Genomic DNA, 17,469 nt, shown 5'->3' with positions numbered 1-17,469 from the left:
GTACGTTTAGACATTTTAGTCAAAAATCAAGCTAAAAAGCCTGTGCAGACTTATCCACTGGCCAATGTGAGCACTGTACCTTAACTCTTATTTTAAAAAGAATCATCCTTTTCTCTGAGCAGAATGGCCAAAACGAAGAGCTTAATCCGAGTCTAGCTACATAGTACTCAGAAGCATTTTTAGAGAACAAGAAAAGCAAGAGTAAACGATTTTCCTTATGTCATATGAACAAAAAATGGGGAAACAAATTCTATCAATTCAGAATTTACAAAATCTAATGCAGCAATGTGAATTCTGCTGTTTTCTATATGCAGGATATGGAGGATCGAGGGTATCAACAATATATAATAAAGAGGATTTTTCAAGTTTGCCAGAATTGTAGAGGTCTCTATTTCTGCTGCCACCAAAATGTAGAGGATTCTCCTGGGATTTAAATAGTAGTGCTCTAGACTATAGAGGTCACAAATATAGGTCTCACTCCTTTCTTTCTTGGAGTCTTTACCTATATTTCCTCAAAGAGGCTTCCTTTTCAAAACACAGTTCCCAACTGACTGAATTTCCCCAAAGACCAACTCCTAACTTACTGACTTTCAAAAAGTCAAACTGCTCACTGACCGGATTCCAAACCCCCAACTGAAAAAGAATGCTCTGGATCCAACTGTCACTTTGGCTCGGCCCATCTCCAGTTGCTAGGCAACTTCTCATATGCATTCAGCCAATCAGACTGCACCTATTGTAATGGAAGCTTGACTATTCCTCCCCCTTGCTCTGCTGAGCCTCTGTAAGTAAGGCCTGCAAAATGGGCACTCATCAGCCCTGCCTACAAAATGGCTGCACACCAGTCCTGCGAGGTGGGCCACTTAGCAACCTTGTAAGGTAGGCAAGATCCATTACACAGGACAAGTATAGAATTCAGCATTCGAAGAATGACAGTAGTGACAGCTGATTTGAAAACACACAGGGAACTCATTGTGAAGTCTCTAAAGGCAGATAATAGGCAAGTAGGATTTCCACTGATCCAAGGTGCTCCTGGGTAGCTTCTACTACCATGTCAAGCAAGCAAGAATATTATCTAGATTTTTTTCCAGGGTGACTATCAAGAGAGAAAATGTTAAGGAATTGAGTAAGAAGGAATCTGAATTCAAAAAGGAACTCCTCCACATTTGCAAGAAGTAGTTCAGATAGCACAGTGGTTCTCAACCTGTGGGTCCCCAGGTGTTTTGGCCTACAACTCCCAGAAGTCCCTGCCAGTTTACCAGTTGTTGGGATTTCTGAAGGTTGAAGGCCAAAACATCTGGGGACCCACAGTTTTGAGAACCACTGAGGTACCAGTATGCAAAGTTAAAAGACCGTGTAAGTGTGTCTTTTTAGATATAAGACTCACTGAACTCAATGGGAATTACCCAGGTAAGAGTGTTTAGGATTACAGTCTAGAATCTGTAATTCTGTGGCATTGGCTTCTTGGCCAAGGAACCTCTTCCAGCTCTAAAGACCACAAAATGTTTCTTCAGATATCCAAGTTAGTGTCATGTTGCATCTGAAATGGACATCCTATAAATCTCCAAATTATCCCCTGAAAATTAATAACACAATCCACTTGAATGTTCTCTCCCATAAGCTGCATCAATATTAATGGATTTGGGGAAGAGCAACAGAATCTCATAAGCAAAATACGCACAAATACTTTCCTGTAGGGTCCAGATATTCTGCCCTAGCACATGACATTGGAAGCAGTCAAATTGAGGTTGCAGCTTCATCCCATTCAAACCCACTGTCCTCAGAGTCCGGAAAAATATCACGGATGGCTAACTCATTATACTCAAGTGGCTGCTTCTCACTGTGACACGGAGGGAGCCGATCATTAGGCTGTCTGGGATGAAGGATCTCATTGTACAAGCTTTATCAAAGAGCATTCACACAGCTCCCGCTGAAAGGGCCCATTACAAGCGCTGGGAAACGAAAATGCCAAATCTCTCTAGAAGCAATTCCCTTCAGAGGGCATATCAGGGCTGCTGCATTCCTTGCTCAACACAATGTTTTTTTACTCTCTAGTGGAGCATATATTTGCTGTAAGACTGAGCTACAGCCCTGAAAGTCCCAAGTTTGAATCTTGACCCTGCAATTAACTCACTCAGTACTTCAAATGAGTTATTTTTTAAGCTGCAATTATCTGCCCCGTCTCAAAGAGAGAAGGGACATAGTACTACTGAAGGTACTTGATGAATTTTTTGTTATGAATACAATTAGATAATTATCTTATCTTACAGTTAATTCACAAGTGCTCAGACTGGTTGAAAATGCTACATAAGTGCTACATTTTATTTCCTACGTGCCAGTCTAAGTCAATCTTGCACTTCCAGACTTGTTGGACTATAACCCCCATAATTTCTAGTCAGCATAGCCAATAGAGAACTGGCATCCAAGGGTTGTGGAGAGCAGTAAGACTGTGAAAATTGGACCAAAGACTATCTTTTTAACAATGCAGCTATGGGATTTCGCACTAACCCCTGTCAAAGCTACTCAAGTAATAAAGAGTTTAGTGAATGTATACTCTGTGTACAGTTACAGTAGTTTGATACTTTAAATACAATGCTAACTTCCTGAAGAATCTTGACTCTACATAAATCATTCATAGCACTTAGAAAAAGATATAGAGTGAGGAGGAGGACGAACACCTGCATTCTTTTGAAGCACCGTATATACTAAAGTATATGCCGAGTTTTTCAGCCCCTTTTTAGGGCTGAAAAAGCCCCCCTCAGCTTATACTCAACTGAGGGTCCTGGCCAGCTTATATTCGGGTTGGCTTATATAGGTAATCAGTGCTGGTCTTATTATCTTAAATTACAGTTTTATGTAAATATTCAAAAACATTTAACCTACTGATGCCCCAATGAATGTAATTGTATTGGTATCTATTTTTATTTTTGAAATTTACCATTTCCCATCCTCATCTTATACTTGAGTCAAAAAGTTTTCCCAGTTTTTTATGGTAAAATTGGCTGCCTCGGCTTATATTTGGGTTGACTTATACTCGAGTATATAAGGTATATGGAATTGTTGCAGATTTCAATGAAAGAAAATCCCAGCTAAACAATGTCAGTATGACAGATGCATCTGTTATTGTGAACTTCATTCTACTATACCAAATTAGCAAATGAATGATACAAATAATGATGTCATTCAGTTGCTTTACCTTATATGGACTGTTGACGTATTTTACTGCAGCTTGTTTGCTGAGGGTATACAGTACAGAAAAAAGCAGGATACTGTTGCTAATTTAGTTATCATCAGAATATTTCTTTTTTGGACATGGAGGGACTACAGCTCCCAGAAGTATTCCCACCAATGCTACTAGTATATTGTTTTTGGCCCAACTTAGCACCTCCCGATTAGTTGGACTGGAAATGCAAGAAATGACTGGGGAGATTCATGGAGATGTAATAATAATAATCATCATCATCATCTTTATTTATATGCTACTTTTCTCCCACAATGGGGATCCAAAGTGGCTTGCAACATGTTACAATACAGTACAAGGTCAAACAGCAGTCAACATATAAAAATAAAGCACTATAAGTCAAGCAAAATATAAATAAACAATTAAAAATGATATACATTATACATTATTGTACTGCCCTGTCATGTCATATTGCACATGTGCACTATTGCTCCGCCCAGTGAAGGTTGAACCTTCTTATCTCTTCAGCATATTGTTTCTTCACTGAAAGCTTGTCTGAATAGAAAGGTTTTCAGCTTTTATTTAAAGGATGAAAGGGAGGGTGCCATTTTAATCTCACTGAGGAAGGTATTCCAGAGCCACGGAGAAACCACCAAGAAGGCCCTCTCTCTCGTCACCGCCAACCGTATTCGGAATGGTGGTAGAAGCTAGAGTAGGGCCTCTCCTGATGATCTTCGGGTTTAGGCAGGTTGGTATGAAGAGATGCAGTCAGGTAAGTAAGTTGGACTTGAACCGTTTGGATTTATGTAACTTTTCCAAGCCCTAGACTTACTGTACTCATTGCCAAACCCCTGTAAAAATATCCACTAATCTCCTAAGCTAACCATTTGCCTTGAGTCCAACATTCCTACCAAGATATCAAAATGGTAATGAATGTGAAATAAAAATTGTTTGTTCAAGGGAGAAGTGGCTCCTCTGTCTTTACCATTACAGCATTGCTATCAATCAAAATTTTCTCCATTTTTCTCCAGAAGAAATAAAAATTAACCTATATTTTTATCTGTACCTAGAATAAAGATGAGGTTTAACTGAGTAAATTTGCCCACTTACTTGTACTGAGCACCAGAATCTAGGAGATAGATCTCATTCATAGATAAAGTCCTATTTGTCTCAGGGGTAGGCCTATTCAATAAAACAAAAGAATTTGTGTCAACATCTGGGTCACTTTTTTAGGTGTAGTTACACATTTCTTCTTAAATTATATAATACATCTATTATATTTATTTTTAGCAAAGGTTCTGTACATCAAATTGGCTCCCATATTAGATCAGTACAGAGTACCTGAGGGCATGTTCAGACAATGCACTTACTATTTTAAAGTTCATGGGTCTTTATATGGCACCCCATAGAAGGAGAATGAAAGCACATTTTAAAACACAGGGACTATGTAATTTCTACATCAGTATACTCATGTTTGACATGCATTGGTTAAGTTGTCAGGAATTAGGTTCTTGAGGTTTGTTCCCCCAGACAAAGTAGGGTCTGATGTAGGCATTTATGGTTGAATCCCAGCATGCATACAAACCTGACATTAGACATTTGTGTTTCTTTCAATCATACACAAGCAAAAGTAGAGTGGTCAAAATAGGATGTGCACAGCTAGATACAAATCTTCCCAGGGTTTTTTTTTCTTGCCTGGGGGAAAGTGTAATTCTGTGATCCTCAGGAAAACCCTCAACAACTCAACAAAATCTATAAATATGAAATCGGCTTCCTGGACACAGGCATCCTGCTTCTTTAATATTTCACCATCGTTTTAAGAATGCATGATTGACATAGTTTTCAGAACACCATACTGAAACATGTGCTCTCAGCTAGGTTCAATGATTCAGAGCCAGCAACTAAGTGCAGAGACTCTTGATTGCCCTTACTTGTAGTGAATGATGGCACCATTTGGGCCCGTACTTGAAATGGTAGCAAAACTCAGATCGACAAAGTCCTCTTGCTGGCTGAAAAAGAGAGGTTTCATGAACAAGACAACTCAGGTTGCTCAAAAGAGACAAAATTATCCTACAATCGTCTCCTAAACTGGACTTTTGTCTGCTAACTCTCGGTCTAGGATGCAGATCTCTCAGCTGAACTTACTAACAAGAAGGCATTTTGCTTTCTGAAAGAAGAGATGAAGCTAATGAAGGCCAACTTCTGTGCAAGGAGGGTACAGCATATCTGATGTGACTAATCTGCTGGTTTTGTGATCTGTCTAAATGAGCCATTAGTGCTTGGACTTTCTTGCCTTGACCTTGTCAGAGAAATGGTACAGAATCAATCAAGGTTGTGGACCAATGCAGTGATAACTGCAAAACAGAATTTAACCTACCTCAACAGTGACCTATATGCAACGCCTAATCCATCTTAACGTAGAAAATTTGTTGGTGTGCCAAAATATCCTAAGTTTGCATACTTTCCCAGCACTTATTAGTATTATGATTATTATATTTATTTAGGAGCTTCCGGTGGTGCAATGGGTTAAACCACTGAGCTGCTGAACTTGCTGACCAAAAGATCAGTGGTTTGAATCCAGGGAGTGGGGTGAGCTTCCGCTGCTAGCCCCAGCTTCTACCAATTTAGCTGTTCGAAAACATACAAATCAATAGATACCGCTCTGGCGGGAAGGTAACAGTGCTCCATGCAATCATGCCGGCCACATGATCTAGGAGGCATCTATGGACAACACCAGCTCCTTGGATTTGAAATGGAGATGAGCATCAACACCTAGAGTCGGACTCAACTAGACTTAATGTAAGGGAAAAACCTTTACCTACTATATTTATTTATACCCTGCTTTATCTTTCCACAGGAGACTCAAAACAGCTTAACATAAAACATCAGTATACAATTTCAAATATACAAATATTAAAACAGCATTAAACATCATTAGTATGAAAACAATTCAGATTAAATCCATAAAAACATAGAAAAATTATCTAGCCAAGGTTAAAGGTAAAGGTTTTCCCCTGACATTGTCCAGTCGTGACCGACTCTGGGGGTTGGTGCTCATCTCCATTTCTAAGCCAAAGAGCCGGCGTTGTCCGTAGACACCTCCAAGGTCATGTGGCCGGCATGACTGCATGGAGCCCCGTTACCTTCCCGCCGGAGCGGTACCTATTGATCTACTCACATTGGCATGTTTTCGAACTGCTAGGTTGGCAGGAGCTGGGGCTAACAGTGGGAGCTCATTCCGCTCCCGGGATTTGAACCTGGCACCTTTTGGTCCGCAAGTTCAGCAGCTCAGCGCTTTAACACACTGTGCCAAATCAAGCAATAATCTATTGGAGCAGGGAAGGATTTGCACAGATTGGAAAAGTGGACCATGGATACATTAAGATACTAAGTAGGAGATAAAGGTTTTCCACTGACCAGGCCCGGCCCAACACGGGACGCTAGCCACGCCCCCGCGTTGGGCGCCATGTTCCCAGGGGCGCTATCGAGCCCCTGGGAGGCGTGGCTACACTTGGCCCTGCCTCCGGCGCCCTGGCCCTGCCTCCCGCTCTGTGGGAGGCATGGCCGTGCAACGCGGGAGGCGTGGTCAAGTCTGGCCCCGCCTCCTGCGGCGCCTGCCGTAGGGACAGGGTGCCCGCCGCGGGAAGCGGGGCTGGCCACGCCTCCCGCGGCAGGCACCTTGTCCCAGCCAAGCTGCAGCGCACGCCCACTGCAGCTTGGCTGGGAGAGGGTGCCCGCCGCGGGAGGCGTGGCCAGCCCCGCTTCCCTCGGCGGGCACCCTGTCCCAGCCAAGCCGCAGCGCACGCCCGCTGCAGCTTGGCTGGGACAGGGTGCCTGCCGAGGGAGGCGTGGCCAGCCCCGCTTCCCTCGGCGGGCACCCTGTCCCAGCCAAGCCGCAGCGCACGCCCGCTGCAGCTTGGCTGGGACAGGGTGCCCGCCGAGGGAGGTGTGGCCAGCCCCGCTTCCCGCTGTGGGGGGCGGGGTCAGGGCGCCCGCACGCAGCGTAGGAGGCGGGGCCAGGTCTGGCCCCGCCTCCCGCGCTGCCCCACGCCGTGGGGGCGGGATCAGGGCACCCGCGCGTGGTGTGGGAGGCGGGGCCAGATCTGACCTCCCCTCCTGCGGCGCGGTGGGGGGGGCGCAAAATTTTTTTTGCGTACCCCTGAAGATTCCCTTGGGCCGGTCCTGCCACTGACATTAAGTCTAGTCGTCTCTGATTCTAGGAGTTGGTGCTCATTTCCATTTCTAAGCCAAAGAGCCGGCGTTATCCGTAGACACCTCCAAGGTCATGTGGCCAGCATGACTTTGCGGAGCACCGTTATGCTTTAGGGGAGTGACACAACTTCACACACTCCCACCTCTACCCCTCTGTCTCTTCTTTTCTCTAAGTTGCATGGCTTCAAAGACACAACCCTCCTTTCTGTTTTTCAATAAGCTTTCCGGCTTGTTGAGAAACGTAACAACTACAAGGACCAACACACTCTTTGCTTTTTCCTTACCTACGGAATTCCTCTGCTTTATCTGCTGCTCTGATTTCAGTAATATTTCCTTTAGGAACCTAACAGACAAAGTAAGGAAAGAAAGGAAAAAAATTACATTGGATGGTATTTTTAATCAGTTTTGTTTTATGGCTCTAATCCTACCCTTTGCCTTTCAAGCCACCTTTGCCATGCTATCCCAACATATTGATATGAGAGCCATTGATCTGCATACATTTTGACATCTGCAATGACAAAACAATCCTATCTTTAGATATTTTCATAACGCTTTTGCCTAACAAGAAGTGTTCTTGCTAGTCAGTGAGAAAATCATGCAAAATTCCAAGGTCATGCCTGGAACCCATAAACATCTGCTGATCAAGATATACATCATTAAGCATCCCTTATCTCTGTACAGATCCAATAAAAATAAAAGGAAAATTCTGCAGAGTGGGTCAGGATTTTATTAAGGACAGACCATCAATCCCTAACAAGACAATCCCTCTCTTGCAAATAAATAAAAATAAATAAATAGGGAATGGTGGTAATGATCCTAAGTAATTGTGATGAGGAGCAAAACACAATGCTGAAGCTTTAGGGGAATGGCTAAATTAATTTTAATTGCTCCTACAATTCAGGTTGTGCCCCTTTTCAATGTTACTTGTCAATAATTATAGTTGTATCTTGCTTTTACCAGTGAAAAGAGTCACTGTGGTGGTGTTTTTTTCCACAAAATGTGACACAGACAATCCCTGGGTTATGAACAAAATAGGTTCTCTAGGTCACTCTTAAGTTGAATCTGTATGGAAGTCGGAACATGTACATTTTTAAAAGTAACTCCACCCAAAAAGCTTTTTAAAACAATTTTCAATAGCATAGAGAAGTTTGTTTTGCTGCCTGTTCAAAAGATTTTGCCTCGCTTTCTGTTTCTGTAAAAATTAAATTTTGAAAATTTTTATTGTTGTGGAAAGTAAACAAGGATTGATAAAGGATTGATAACACTGCAGTGGAGACAACTGTTTCCCATGAAAACTCATGCAGGAATGAGTTTCCCTTCCTAGGGGTAGATCCCACTTTCTGTTGTCTCAACCCGTTTGTAACTAGAAAGTCTGTAATGGGAATATTCTGGGTACTACATCGAAATTGGGTCAAATGATAATTTAAAAATGAGAATAACCAAAGTGAATCTCGAGTACCACCTTCTTTCTCATCTTGTGCAGCTTTTCCTTTCTTCTTCACTTAGTAGTGATTCAGTATCATATATCTGCACCAGAAACCCAAGTTTCTGATTATGTTTTACCAAAACAATGCTGCTTTATACATCATTTTTTGGAGTTGGCCATTTTAGTAAATTCAGTTTGTCATGTTATGGATATAACACTAAACTGTGGTTTGTTGAAAATGGAAGTGAATGGTTCTGATTCCCTCTTCCTAGCCAAGGCAGAAAGAGAAATAGACAGTTTGAGTGAGTCAACCAGTCAGTGTTCTGTATGAATGAGATCAGTGAGAACTTTAACATGAAAAATAAAAACAGAGTAAAAGTTAGTGTTGCCCAGATAATGCTCCACTGTAATGATCCCTACAGTGTTCTGCAGCTCTCCTTCCTCCATATACCAAACAATGGGTTGCTGTGAGTTTTCCAGGCTGTATGGCCAAGTTCCAGAAGCATTCTCTCCCGACATTTCACCCACGTCTATGGCAGGCATCCTCAGAGGTTATGAGGCTGTGAAGCATCAGGAGAGAATGCTTCTGGAACATGGTTATACAGTCTGAAAAACTCACAGCAACCCAGTGATTACAGCCATGAAAGCCTTCAACAACACAATAGTTGCATTTCTCCTTCATTTACACCTGACAGGTGAAAACATCCCCAAAAGAATTATTTCATCTTAAAAAATAATAGTAATCTAAATGGCATCCAGAACTTGGACACCTATTGACACCCACTCTAAAACATAATTTTAGAACAAATATTCATAGCATTAATTAAGCTCATATTTACGTACATATTTTCTATATGATAACCCTACTTTCTCTTTTAATAAAATCCTGAAAAGTCTTACCTCCTTCTCCAGCCAATTAAATAGCTCACAAAGAGCAACAGCATCCTTGATCTGTTATTAACATCAAAACAGAAAAAACAAGGCAATGGAATATATACACTGAGAATACACACCATTAGCACTCTTTAAAATCTGGCCACAAACATTTAAGGCAGATATTTATCAATCAGCATTACCAAACATTACTGAAAATATGTATTTATGTTCCCTGCCACTTCACCAGCGGGGTATCTGTGGATCATCATTGCATGGATCAAATAAAATCTATAGCCTGCCGTTCTTTTAGCAGAAATCACTTTATTATATTCAGGAAGTCACTTACATGAGCCTTCCTCATGCCTTCAGCCTCAGATGCATTCTTCACAGCCTTTGCAATGCATATGGGAGTGTAGGGAGTGAGATACCGATGATCCTGAAGAAAAGGAACACAAATGCACACATTTTGTCAAAAAAGTCCAATGATCGATTGGGCTGGGGTTGTCTGGCAACTATGTTACAACTATTTTGAATCCTTCCAAATCTCTTGAGTCAGATAGAAAAGATGTACACCACACAAGTGCTTTATCATTTGGTGGTTTATCTGTCCCCAGATTATCCCCCTTTGTCACATTTATGTCTCGCCATTCTAAAAAAAAAAAAGTTCAAGGCAAATTATTGACACTATCCAATTTTAATCATGATTTTATGTATTTCTTTATTTCCCTTTTGGCCGAAATGCCACTAACCTAGCACAAAATAAATCTAAAATTCAAAAGTCTGCTGAATAACCATAGGAGGCTGATTAGGTTGATGTGACCCAAGATATTTAACAACATGCTGGGATTTGAGTGTGCCTTTCTTCATATTCAGTACCAATGCAAATCCAACATATTTTTAACCTTTTAACAGTACTATTTCCAAGTTTACAACAGTGTTTAAAAGTTGCAGTTGTGATTGTGAAGTTTACATTCTGCAGAAAGAAACACTGTCACCTCTTATGCCCCCAAAGATAGCTCTGGAGGGCTGGGAAACATTTCACACTACACATTACACATTGTAACAAAATTAGAAAAAATGTTTTGTGCCTGGTTTGAAAGTGTTATTTCCTGTATAATTGTATGGTACTTACTCTGAAAGTAATTGTTATACTCCAGAAACTTCATTTTTGTGGCCACCACAAACTACCGTATTTTTTGCTTTATAAGACGCACTTTTTCCCCCTCCAAAATAGAGGGAAAAAGTCAGTGCATCTTATAAACGCAATCTGCGTCTAGGAAGGGAGAATGGGGCGATCTGTGCCGTTCGCACGCGTGGACAGCACAGATCACCCCATTCTCCCTGCGTCCAGGAAGGGAGAATGGGGCGATCTGTGCCGTTCGCACGCGCGGACAGCACAGATCGCCCCATTCTCCCTTCCTGGCGATCTGCGTCTTGTCATCAGGTGCGTCCTATAAAGCGAAAAATACGGTATGTTGAAATTGGTTAAGACTCTATGAGATATTCATGAAAAAAAAGATAGCAAAATGTGCTGCAGGATGACCCACAAAAATAAAGTTTTTGCAGTTTCATAAACTTTTTCCATGCTTTTATGATATAGTTTTGTATAGGAATCTTTAAAGCCCCTTCCACACAGCTGTATAAAATCTATATTGAACTGGATTATATGACATTGTGGTCTGAGATAATCTAGTTCAAAACAGATATTGCAGATTATCTGCCTTGATATTCTATATTATATAGCTGTATGGAAGGGAACAAAGTCCTCCTCTAAGAGCCCCCGGTGGCGCAGTGGGTTAAACTGCTGAGCTGCTGAATTTGCTGACCAAAAGGCAATTCGAATCCAGGGAGTGGGGTGAGCTCCTGCAGTTAGCCCCACCTTCTGCCAACCTAGCAGTTCAAAAACATGCAAATATGAGTAGATCAATAGGTACCACTTTGGCAAAAAAGTAACGGCGCTCCATGTAGTCATGCCGGCTACATGAACTTTGAGGCGTCTACAGACAAGACTGGCTCTTCGGCTTAGATATGGAGATGAGCACCAACACCTAGAGTCGGACACGACTAGACTTAAGGTCAGGGGAAAACCATTCTCTTACTAAGAGAGTATAACCCAGCCAAGCTCACCTAGTATTGTAACTAAAATTTTATATTAATAAAATGAAGTTTTATATTAATGCTGATGCTTCTGAAAAAAATGAGCTTTGATGTTACTTTTTGCTGCTCAGACCTGACTAGTTTTATTTCTAAGGTTACTGCTTCCACACAGCTTTCCGAGCAAATCTTTTTTTCAGACTGATTTTTCTCTGTTCTGCTGACCACAAAACCTAACCAGGTTAACAGGCCTCTAACCAGTAAAACAATCTAGTCCCCAAACAGTGCCAGGTGTCACCAAGCACAGACTAGAAACAGACCAAAGAGAGCAGGTAAGCCCTGCAACTATTTAAATGGTGATCTGTCATCCCATGACCAAAAAAAGGAGTTTGGGGACTTTGAAAGAGGTAAAGGATGAAAAATGGGTCTTTGTGATCTCCTGAGCTCTTAAAGGTAAAGGTAAAGGTAAAGATTTTCCCTTGACATTAAATCTAGTTGTGTCCAACTCTGGGGGGTTGGTGATCATCTCTATTTCTAAGCCGAAAAGCCAGTGTTGTCCATAGATGCCTCCAAGATCATGTGGCCCGCCGAAGCAGTACCTATTGATCTACTCACAATTGCATGTTTTCGAACTGCTAGGTTGGCAAAAGCTGGGGCTATCAATGGGAACCCACCTCATCCTGTGGATTCAAACCACCGACCTTTCAATCAGCAAGTTCTGCACCTTTGCGGTTTAACCCGCTGCACCACTGCAACCTCTCCTGAGCTCTTAGGGCAGCATTTTTTTCCACCTCTGCTACAGAAGCAGCAATTTAAAAAAAATCTTCATGTGAAGATAACAGTCCAGACCTTGATATATTATGCTGCAGTCACATTTTCCCTGTTTCGACTGGAGAGACCAAATTCTTGCTGTATCCAATTTGACAGCATATTGGGTAACCATTTTACATATTTAACACAATTGTCTGTTAATATTTATTTTATTTTATTTTTGCATTAAAGAATTTTTAAACTACACTGTGCTTTAATCTTTTGTTGTGTGTTTTATACTCCTTTCTCCCACAATGGGATCTTAAAACTGTAAGCCTTGGGTCCCATATTAAGAGAGAAAGGTGGGACAGAAAATAAATAATATTGTTATGATGTGTTGGCCCACTTTTTCCCATTGTAGTAATCTTAAACAAGACTATGGACAGCTTTGTTTTCCCCGCAAAGATTAAGGACTTCACAATTTTACAAAGAAGAAAACCTGAGAGCACGAGGACTAAACATAAATGGTTATAAGGAGAAGTGAGCTGCATTCAAATTGCAGGAAAAGAGATTCCACATGAACGTTAGGAAGAAGGAGTTGTTCTGCAGTGGGATGTGCTGCAGGGTGGAGTCTCCTTCTCTGCATGTTTCTAAGCAGAGGCTGGATGGCCATCTGTTGGAAGTGCTTTGATAGGGGGTTCCTGCATGGCAGAGTGAGGTTGAACTGGATGGCAATGGGGTCTCTTCCAACTCTATAATTCTAAGAAGTTTCATCTCTCACCAAAACATACTGACCTTAGGGATGGCCTGGGTCAGAGCATAGCTGGATTTGTCACTGAGCCAAACTTTCTCATGAGGATTTAGGCTCTCACAGATGGACTTCAGAACTGAGAGGATGGAGTCGTATGGCAACACTTGGATACTAAATTCAGCATCTTGAGGAGAATTCTGCAGAAGATGTTCTCTCACAGCTGGGTCTCCCATGCGGTCACCATCAATAAACAATCTGGAAAAAAATATGGTGAAAGAAAATATAAATCCATACTAAAAGGATGTTTTCAGAATTAAAAGTATCCATTAATGCATTTCTGTGACAAAATAGGTTCTAAATACTATTTTTTTAAGTGCTGATTAATAGATGTCATGAATACAAATGTATTTGCAGCAGGGCCGGTTGTTTCTACGAGGCCGCTGACGCGGCCGCCTCGGGCGCTGGCCGCTAGGGGCGCTGTCGAGGCGTCGACAGCGGCCCGTAGCGCCACCGACGCCTCCGGTGTTGGCGCGGGGCTTCAATCCCCGCGCCCACGCCAAACCGCTACAAGCAGATAGGCCATTTTGCCCTTAGTCTACAAACTAAGGGCAAAATGGCCTATCTGTGCTGTGCGCATGCGCACAGCCAGATAAGCCATTTTGCCCTTAGTTTGTTGACTGAGGGCAAAATGGCCTATCTGTGCTGTGCGCACGCCCGTGCGCACAGCACAGATAGCCCATTTGGCCCTTACTTCCTGGTCGCGGCCACCGATCGCCCGATCGCCCGGCGGCCGCGACCAGGAAGTAAGGGCCAAATGGGCTATCTGCGCTGTGCCCGTGCGCACAGCACAGCTAGGCCATTTCGCCCTTAGTCAACAAACTAAGGGCAAAATGGCCTATCTGGCAGTGCACATGCGCACAGCACAGATAGGCCATTTGGCCCTTACTTCCTGGTCGCGGCCGCCGGGCGATCGGCGGCCACGACCAGGAAGTAAGGGCCAAATGGGCTATCTGTGCTGTGCCCGTGCGCACAGCACAGATAGCCCATTTGGCCCTTACTTCCTGGTCGCGGCCACCGATCGCCCGATCGCCCGGCGGCCGCGACCAGGAAGTAAGGCCCAAATGGCCTATCTGTGCTGTGCGCATGTGCACAGCACAGATAGCCCATTTTGCCCTTAGTTGACAAACTAAGGGCAAAATGGCCTATCTGGCTGTGCACATGCGCACTGCCAGATAGGCCTTTTTGCCCTTAGTTTGTAGACTAAGGGCCAAATGGCCTATCTGTGCTGTGCGCATACGCACAGCACAGATAGGCCATTTGGGCCTTACTTCCTGGTCGTGGCCGCCGATCGCCCGGTCGATCGGCGGCCGCGACCAGGAAGTAAGGGCAAAAAGGCCTATCTGGCTGTGCGCATGCGCACAGCACAGATAGGCCATTTTGCCCTTACTTCCTGGTCGCGGCCAGGGCACGCTGGACGGGGGGCGGGGCCAACTCTGGCCCCGCCCCCAGCACTATTCGCCCTGGCCCCGCCTCCCACGCAGCGTGGGAGGCGGGGCCAGGGCATGCTGGGCGGGGCCAGGGCGTGGGAGGCGGGGCCGGTGGCGGGGGCGCTTTTTAGCACCCCCGCTTAACATTTAAAAATATCTCCGGCCGGCCCTGATTTGCAGCTAACACAGAACGAAATCAATGTGAAACAAACCTGAAAGCAACAGTACTTCATTACCTGATCGTATTGATCCCTATGATGGCATAAGCAAAAAACACCGGGTTGTATTCAACATCAGAGCCTCTGAGATTAAAGAGCCCTAAAAAGAATGAAGAACCTGGTATTAAAATCCCAAATAAAATTCAGTATTTTGTTTAAAGTAAAAGGAAAGGAAAAATTGGGAAAATTGCCAGTTCTAGCACTTAATAAATAGTCTGAGCCACAAGATGGCACTAGAAACCCAGTTGAAAATCTTGTTTATCAGGGTTGGCTCATAAAGATTTGTTCAAATTTGTTTTTCCAAACATTGACTACAAAACATGTGCTCATGACCATGGTCACCAAGAATGAGGTAACATGTAACAGTGTGTATATTTTCTTTGTAAACATATAACTGGCAAACGGAATTGCAGCAACTCCTCAAAGCCAGCAGAAGTACTTTTGCCAAATGTATGAGTAATGGCTGTGAAACAACAGTTCACATGTTATCTCTTTTCACACAAATCCAAGCATTGGTGAAATCACGAATTGTGGTACATAGATGGGTCTGGATTTTGGACTACACCCTGAAAGACCAGGGTTTGAATCGCCACTCAGCAATGGAAACCCAGTAGGTGTCCTTAGGCAAATCTACATTGACTATTTGATGCAATTCGAAACTAGTTTCAGCTAGATAAAAAAATCTCCCACAAAAGCATATGAAAGAAAGCACTTAGTGTGCATCAGTGCTCTATATTTTGTGCAATTACCATTTGGACCCGAAACTGGTTCCAGGATTTTCTATGGAACCAGTTTCTTCAATACCAATTTGAAACTGTATTAAATCAGTGTAGATGAGGCCTAATCCTCAGAAGACGAAGAAAAGCTAACCTCCATGAACAAATCTTACCAAAAACAATACCGTTATAGGTTCACCTTAGGGTTGCCGTAAGTCGGAAACAACATGAAGACAAACAAAACAAACACTGATTTAAAAAAAACATAATGCAACATCCTTTCTGACAAATAAGGGACAATTAAAAGGAAAAGTTTGATATTTGGGGACCCGGTTTTAAACTGGGCTTAGTTCTAAGGGCTACTTTGTGAATGTGTTTTCTACACAACAGAGATTAGCTTTCGTCTCCCAGTTTAGGCAGAACTGTGGACTTTGTAACCAATGAGAGGCATTTTCTTCTAGCCCCGAAACAGGAAAATAGACAACAGATAGAGCAACTTCCTTATCTGGGCAAGAATTCAGCTCCTTTCAAGGTTAAAAACTCCCTGGGTGACTTCATCTAATAAGAATAATAATGAAGTGAGGATTCTGGATAAAAGGGAGGAAGTAATTTGCAGAGTTTGGAAACAAAATTTAAATTAACACTTATGTCCAATTGCACAATATACAGGTATGTTGCACTGTAACTGTTTCCTATACTGCTTTAAGTAGCACTGAATAAAATATACAGTATATACAGTGTATATACAGTAGATTCATGGGTGCTGGGGAGCCCCCGCAATGGGTTAAGCCCTTGTGCCAGCAGGACTGCTGATTAAAAGTCAGTGGTTCGAATCCAGGGAACGGGGTGAGCTTCCATCTGTCAGCTCTAACTCCCCATGCAGGGACATGTGAGAAGCCTCCCACAGGATGGTAAAACATCCAGGGGTCCCCTGGGCAATGTCCTTGCAAACGGCCAATTATTTCACATCAGAAGCGACCTGCAGTTTCTTAAATTGCTCCTGACACACACAAAAATGGGTGCTGGGTCCATGATTTCCACCAACCTTGGATCATCACAACCTATTCATAAAGTGGCAGCAGCTTGAACATGAACATACTGAAGCTTCTGCACACACATCACTGCCATTCAATAATATACATAATCATGCGCTTTTTCGTCACATAACCAAATCCCTGCACAGACAGAAGGCCCACTGTGTTTATAACATTCAACTACTTTTATAGTTACTAGCTGTTGCCTTAGGAAATGGTGCAGGACTAACACATTTCAAATGATGTCTCATACCTTGTGTTGTTCTATTATGCATTGAAATAAAGATTTCTTTTATACATACAGTATGTGTATGTATATATTCAGCAGGTGTTGCTTGTCATACAACCAGGTAGAAGCAACACCATCTCAAATTCCCTCTTCCATATAACCATTAGAAATATGGGTGCTATTTGTCATTACACACAAAAAGTATTTGGAAAAGTTACTTTTTTGGACCGTAACTCCCAGAATCTTCCAGCAAACACTGTCAGTTCAAAAAATAAATGTTGCTGGCTCTGCCCACAACACAGGATAGCAGCTGGCTTATCCACCCATCCTGCATGAAGAATAGTTAACAGTTAAGTTACAAGGAGGGCAGCCAACTGTCTAACTTTCACTGAAATGATCCAGGTTAGACATGAACAGCCAACTCCTCTAAGACTTCATATTTCAAAGAAAGTAGTAAATGCAAACCTTCACTGAAAGAACAGTATCGTGCAAGATAAG

At 42.6% G+C, this 17,469-nt stretch overlaps 1 protein-coding gene across 3 annotated transcripts in view; it reads right to left on the bottom strand.

Annotated features, from left to right (window-relative positions):
* Positions 1-17,469, bottom strand: part of xpnpep1 (X-prolyl aminopeptidase 1) — a 62,537-nt gene that overhangs the window by 11,068 nt on the left and 34,000 nt on the right. For all 3 annotated transcript variants that reach the window (XM_062976272.1, XM_062976273.1, XM_062976274.1), the window contains 7 exons: positions 15,011-15,092; positions 13,332-13,542; positions 10,039-10,128; positions 9,717-9,767; positions 7,675-7,733; positions 5,110-5,187; positions 4,289-4,360 (listed from right to left, as the gene is read on the bottom strand). In XM_062976272.1, the coding sequence (XP_062832342.1) occupies positions 4,289-4,360; positions 5,110-5,187; positions 7,675-7,733; positions 9,717-9,767; positions 10,039-10,128; positions 13,332-13,542; positions 15,011-15,092 (643 nt within the window). The remainder of the gene's footprint in view (positions 1-4,288; positions 4,361-5,109; positions 5,188-7,674; positions 7,734-9,716; positions 9,768-10,038; positions 10,129-13,331; positions 13,543-15,010; positions 15,093-17,469) is intronic.

This window comes from Anolis carolinensis, chromosome 3, assembly GCF_035594765.1.
Source record: "Anolis carolinensis isolate JA03-04 chromosome 3, rAnoCar3.1.pri, whole genome shotgun sequence".
Lineage (NCBI taxonomy): Eukaryota > Metazoa > Chordata > Lepidosauria > Squamata > Dactyloidae > Anolis > Anolis carolinensis.
The sequence above is the reverse complement of the archived record's forward strand: the minus strand, read 5'-3'. Positions and strand labels throughout refer to the sequence as shown.